The 6,507-nt window shown below is 48.6% G+C and overlaps 1 protein-coding gene across 1 annotated transcript; it reads left to right on the plus strand.

Annotated features, from left to right (window-relative positions):
- Positions 1-1,720: 1,720 nt before the first annotated feature.
- Positions 1,721-5,949, plus strand: LOC119269523 (cytokinin dehydrogenase 3-like). Its single transcript, XM_037551378.1, has 5 exons — positions 1,721-2,652; positions 2,790-2,917; positions 3,013-3,273; positions 3,400-3,662; positions 5,265-5,949. The coding sequence occupies exons 1-5, from the start codon at positions 2,079-2,081 to the stop codon at positions 5,605-5,607; spliced, it is 1,569 nt and encodes a 522-aa protein (XP_037407275.1). The 5' UTR covers positions 1,721-2,078; the 3' UTR covers positions 5,608-5,949.
- The last annotated feature ends 558 nt before the right edge of the window (positions 5,950-6,507 follow it).

A 6,507-nucleotide genomic window follows, 5' to 3' on the forward strand; every position in this document is an offset into this window, starting at 1 on the left:
GGCTTGACGGCGGTCCGGTGACCCGGCGGGTTGGCCGGCGGCAGACGTGGTGGCGGCGCTGCTCCTTGGCGGCGAGGCGGCGTGGTGGTGCTGGGTGGCCAACGTCGCGCCCCCGGCCCAGATCTGGGCCCGGCGGGCCCCATCTGGGTCCTAGCGGGCCGGCCCCCGGCGTGGCCTCGTTGTCTACGGCGCGCTGAGGAGGAGAAGCGGCTCAGATATGGGGCGTCGGCGCCGATGGCGTGCCGGCAGCAGCGCGAAGGCGGGAGCTTTACGGGCCCACGAGGGCTCGGCCGGGCCTGTGGGCCCACGGGCCTGGTGTGCTCCTGCTATTGCGTCCGGACGGCTACCGTCGCTGACGGTGGAGGTGGGGCCCTCCCGCGTGCCGACGGTGCTGATGCCCTAGTCCCGGCTCTGATCCTTCGCCGCACTGCCCTCATTTCGTGGTGCCGTGGTGAGACGGCGTGGGGGCCTCATGACCGCGTTGGCGCTGGGTGGTGGTTGGTTTGGTGGATGGATCCGGAGCGCCCGAGGTGCGGGTTGGGATCGGGGGAAACCCCTGTCGGCGTGGCCGACACCGGCGTGGTGGCGCCTGAGGGTGTCACCTGACCTTCCGGGAGGGCGTCGGGGGCTACCCTGCCTCTCGCCTCGTCGTGTACCGGGGGAAACCCTTGGCAGCAGCGTCGTCATCGTCACGATTCTTCTTGGAGGTGTTGATAGGTGCCGGCGCTTCGGAGTCTTGGAGCCTAGGGGTAGATTCCGGTGGGCGCAGCGATCGCGAGGCTTCTTTGTTTTTGTTGATCCGCCGTTGTCGGCATTTGTTTCTTTTGCTCTTTCTCTGTCGTTTCTTTTGGGCGTGTCTGTGCTGCTTCCGCCCCAGCACCTATCTCTGTATGGTTCAGTTGGTTGCTTTGTATACAAAGTGGGGGAAAACCCTTTTTCGGTAAAGAGTATCAGAAGAAAAGATCCAGTTACCTCTGTAGCCGTATTTACTGTATTTAATGTTTAGGGAACCCATTCATATATATAGTACTAGCAAGTGGCCTCTGCTCAGTACACATTGGGGAAGGATGAAAATAGGAGATAAATATTGCACTTAGTCGAGTCAATTAAGTTTGGATACATCATCCATTGCCATAAGATTAGCAACCCCTTGTTTGTTGAATAACCAGAAGTCAACCATTTTTTTGGTCCCTGAGCTATGTGTATTTCTTAAAGGTGTCCTGCCGAGCTCTTTTTTTTAATATATATTAGAAGCCCTTGTCCATTGTTAAGGCAGTAAGCATTTGGTTTTGGTGAAGATTTTGTACAAATGGACCTGTCCCTTGTCTACTTGCATGTCATCGATCTTACTACTTATTTAACGAACGCATGGTAATCTACAAAAAATTGCATTCTTGACAGCACTTGAAAATTGAGGGGGAGAAAAGTGGGAGCTGATGAAATAGAATCACAATCACATGGAGCTGACTTAAGTATGATTCCAAAACAGAAAAGGGGTGCAGTCAGTGTGATCTACATTGTCTTTGCCCTTCCTTTTGACAGGAGTGCACTCTTCCCTCATTTATATTGTGCTGGTTTGTTTCGGCTGCTTCCGCGCGCGCGCGTGTGTGAGAGAGAGAGAGAAACTGCTGAGGGGGGAGAGAAGGAAGATCACATGGTGGCCTTTATTTGGGTATGTGACAGCTTCTCCCTTTAGTCTTTTAGTGCTTCCTTCCTTTTATCTCCTCATCAAGGGAAACCCCTTTCAAAACCTCATCAGCTGTTGAGTGAGTGAGTGAGTTCCTTCTCATACTCCTTTAAGACCCCTCCCTCTTCCCTGCTCATCCCTTTCTTCTTCATCCATCCTCCCTCTCTCTCTCTCTCTCTCTCTCTCTCTCTCTCTCTCTCTCTCTCTCTCTCTCTCTCTCTCTCTCTCTCTCTCCCTCTCTTGCCTTTGCCCAAAAGCCATATAATGCGCTGCTGATCCCTTCTTCCAGTTCCAGCCTCCACAATAGCAATACACCTCGTGGTGATACACACGCACGCACACACCTTTCTTCTTTTACCAGCCTCCAAGAATCACTCGCTCACTGCGCGCCATGGAGATTGCCATGGTATGCACAAGAGTTAACCTCCTCATCCTCATCCTCTCCCTCTGCTCGCCATACAAGTTCATCCAGAGCCCCATGGACTTTGGCCCCTTGAACCTGCTCCCCACCACCATCGCTGCGTCCAGTGACTTCGGCAGGATCCTCTTCCACTCCCCGTCCGCGGTGTTGAAGCCCCAGTCCCCAAGGGACATCTCTCTGCTTCTTAGCTTCCTCTCCGCCTCGTCTCTAGGCAAGGTGACGGTGGCGACCAGGGGTGCGGGTCACTCCATTCATGGACAGGCCCAGGCCCTCGATGGCATTGTGGTGGAGATGCGCTGCTTGCCTGCTGAGATAGAGCTGCACAGAGGAGGAGAAGGAGATGTTTCCTATGCTGATGTGAGCGGCGGAGCCATGTGGATAGAGCTCCTGGAGCAGAGCTTGAAGGCTGGGCTGGCTCCAAGGTCCTGGACTGATTACCTCTACATCACCATTGGTGGGACTCTGTCCAATGCCGGCATCAGCGGGCAGACATTCAAGCATGGGCCTCAGATTAGCAATGTTCTACAGCTGGAGGTAGTCACAGGTACGATAAGAGATGCATGCTGAGGGGGCAAAAAAAGGACAAGATCTTCTTATTTGGCTTTTGGCCCTGTCTCCCTTGGCCAACAACATCTTGGTTGCTGATGGGCAGTAGATTTTGTGCTCCTCTTTGATTGACAGGCAGGGGAGAGACCGTGACATGCTCGCCCACCAAGAACGCAGAGCTGTTCAGCGCTGTTCTGGGAGGCCTTGGCCAGTTTGGCATCATAACTAGGGCAAGGATCCTGCTGCAGGAAGCTCCACAGAAAGTATGTACGCAGCGTTACACCTGTCTTGTTCTCATTAGTCTAGTGTAAGCCTGTGCCATGCATAGATGATTAATCAGGTTTTCGACTTCATTCAGGTGAAGTGGGTGAGGGCCTTCTACGACGATTTCGGCACCTTCACCAAAGACCAGGAGCTGCTGGTGTCGATGCCGGATATGGTGGACTACGTAGAAGGTTTCATCGTCTTGAATGAACAGTCGCTTCACAGCTCTTCCATTGCCTTCCCTGCAAATATGGACTTCAGCCCAGATTTTGGCACCAAGGGCAGTCCTAAGATCTACTACTGCATAGAGTTTGCGGTTCATGATTATCAGTGCGTGAATACCAATGTGGAGCAGGTAAGCCCCAGAACTGTTTTGTGTGTGTGTGTGTGTGTGTGTGTGTGTGTGTGTGTGTGTGTGTGTGTGAACTTGTCAAGGCTTGGGAATGAATGATGGAGTGTGTGTGCATGTGTTTATTTTCAGGTGGTGGAAGCCATCTCAGTGCAGATGAGCCACATAGCGTCCCACCTGTACAGTGTGGAGGTGTCCTACTTTGATTTCCTCAACAGGGTGAGGATGGAGGAGATGAGCCTGAGGAGCAGCGGGCTCTGGGAGGTGCACCACCCGTGGCTCAACATGTTCGTGCCCAAGGCCGGGATCAGGGACCTGAGGGACCTTCTCATGGACAACATCTCACCGGATAACTTTGAGGGGCTCATCCTCATCTATCCACTCCTCAGAGACAAGTAAGCTGTGTGTGCTACTAATCAACGCAATGCATTGTAGGCATTACATTAAGATATCTCAACTTGGGGCTGGGGGACACATCAATACGTGTAGGCATTGTTTATAGAAGAAAATATTATCTACCGATTGTTTAACTAACCTTGTTTGTGACCGCTGCGTTGGCTTCCAAGCAGTCCAAGTTCGACAAGCCTTTCTCCGCATCATTTTCGTTTAGTAACGAGTTCGTTTCTATGTAATCAAAGTGCTGAGAATTAATCAGCTCTGCTCATCGGGCATGAGATAGTCCCTTTTGGCATTCGCATGCTGCCCCATTTCTACCATCTATACTGCTATAGCAGGCAGTACAGGCCTGAGAACATATCATTTATTCCATATTTCTACGTGGTGCACCATTCTGCTCTTCCTTGGAAGCACCTGCTGTGGTTTTCATGCATAGCATTCATGATTTGTGTGTGTTCTCTTGTACAGTATATTGTAAAGGTCTGGAAGAGAACGTATTATCTTTGATAAATGATGTGTGATGTATCCTTGTGTGCGCCTAGCCGCCTACTTAGGGTCTTCATTAGTATACAGGCATCTTGGTCCCAACACTCTTCTTTTCATAAGAAATAAAAACTGCTCACTTGCCTTTACTATGGAGTGGGTATAGAGGGCAGAAAAGTTGCAGCCCTGCTTTGTACTAACATTGGACACAACACACACAAAAAAAATGAGAATATTAGATCGGTCGGTTGTTTAATGCTGCGAACTCTTTTCTTATTGGAAAGTTCTATGTATGTCTACAATATTTCTGGTAGAAAGTCCACACCTACAGTGGCTTTGTTGGTCGATTGTTGCATGCTTGTGAATGATTGTTTCATGTTTTGTGGGTCCTTCAAATAGAATGACATCTGTCGCGAGCATTGTATGATTTAACTCAAACTATAGCTTTGGCTCAATGAGTGGCATCTTCTTTATTTGAGGAAACCTTTGTTAAGTACAGGGAGATATGTAAGCAAAGATACTTGCTCTCTCCTTAAAAGAAAAGAAACTGAGATTTGTCCTGCAGTTAAAAAATGCAATTTGGTTTATTTACGCTCAGATAAGATAAGCTTATCACAATGCATTATAAACAATAACTGCCTTCCAGTTCAAACATCAGCATGTAAGCTCTTTTAATTGGGATAAAACTAATATTTGACTAGCTACAAATTTATTTTCTTTGATGCATAACGTTGTTCACAATTCACGCATTCTGTATGTTTTTAAGATTCATTGACCTCACATTCAAGTATTTGCAAGGTGTCACTTCTACCAAGAAGTTTATACTAGTTTACCTGCAAGATGGCTTTCAAATACAAGTCAACTATTAGCTGATTGAGCCTTAGCAAAAGATCTAACTTGTGACCTACGGTTCATGTTCAATGTACTGAACTAGTTTAATAGGCCCAGTATAGACTTGTCTCTATAAACATTTAAACAGAGACATTTCTGAGTCAGGATACACCGAACTGCAGGATGTCAACTATATAATTTTCTTCTCCTTCTTGTGTTCTTATCCAGGTCATGATCTGGCAGTTGCTGAGATATATCATTTAACTGTTACTCTGTTAATCTGGCAGGTGGGGCACTAACACATCGGTCGTGCTACCGGATTCCGGGTCCACGGAGCAGGTGATGTACGTGGTTGGCATTCTCCGTTCTGCAAACCCTGATGAAGGATGCTCCCACCACTGCCTCCAAGAGCTTCTCCGCCGTCATCGCCACATAGCTGACACTGCCGGAGTGCGCATTGGTGCAAAACAGTACTTGGCTCACCATCCAACTCCGGCTGGCTGGCACCAACACTTTGGCCCACGTTGGGAGCGGTTCGCGGAGCGCAAAAACCGGTTTGACCCGCTGTCCATCCTCGGGCCAGGCCAAGGTATATTCCCCAAGGGCAACACTGGGGTTTATGCAAGCTGACAGCATGAAATTTCATGGCCATTCATCGGTGGTAAAATAAGTGATATAGTTAGGTGACTAAGGTGGGATCCTGTTCTTTCTCTTTCGTAGCTCTTTTCGGGTTGTTTCCTCGGCATTTTGAGGCATGGGTTGGATTATTATGGTGGTGGTGGATCCTGAGAGAACTCAGTGGTTATGAATACCACTGGGAATTTTGGAACTCTGTACAGGCTGAGGAAGCACAGCTCTAGGGATAGAGATAGTGATTCTGTTCGATCTGTATGTTGCCATTAGGATTGTTGCTATTGTTCTCACTTTCATTCCCACAAGTATGAAACTCTCCGCACTCGACTCCTTTGGGCATCGCCGGTTCATTTGTGCTTTCGGCTGACCTTTCATAAAACTTGAAGAGTTAAATCAGAACCCAAGATGATATGCTTGCGAATTTACAGAGCGACCTTCTGAGATTCTTCTAAAATCATTGTTGTGAATCATACACCATGTCCATATGATATTCTTATCACCACTTTTGTCTGATGTTGGTCTGATGTCTGTTTAGTTCATTGTGACTGACTTTTTCTTTTCCAAACAGGGCCAAAATATTTACTCATCCATTAATTAAGTTTGTATTTTTTTACAAAGGATCAAATCTTTTATAAAAGTTCACCGGAAGTACAAAGCATCTTAAACATAATACAAATTACATCAAGATTCCAAGACTACTGAACGACCGCTACTGCTGCCAGAACGAACCGCTGACGCGCCGTTGTCGCTGCTCCTCTACCGGAGTCGGCTTGACCTTTTCAATGACAGGCAGGAAGTCTTCATGCACGTGCCCCTAAGGACCAGCACCCGGAGCCGTAGTTGTCGCCTTTGAACCCTTTCATAGATCTGAAGCATCTGACACCAAATCTCGCCACA

This window comes from Triticum dicoccoides, chromosome 1A (assembly GCF_002162155.2).
Source record: "Triticum dicoccoides isolate Atlit2015 ecotype Zavitan chromosome 1A, WEW_v2.0, whole genome shotgun sequence".
NCBI lineage: Eukaryota > Viridiplantae > Streptophyta > Magnoliopsida > Poales > Poaceae > Triticum > Triticum dicoccoides.

Bases quoted from the DNA above. Each gene is read 5' to 3' on its own strand.
- LOC119269523 (XM_037551378.1), top strand. From the start codon at position 2,079: ATGGAGATTGCCATGGTATGCACAAGAGTTAACCTCCTCATCCTCATC. The intron at 2,918-3,012 runs GTATGTACGCAG...GACTTCATTCAG, and splicing joins TGCAGGAAGCTCCACAGAAA to GTGAAGTGGGTGAGGGCCTT. The intron at 3,663-5,264 runs GTAAGCTGTGTG...TTAATCTGGCAG, and splicing joins TATCCACTCCTCAGAGACAA to GTGGGGCACTAACACATCGG.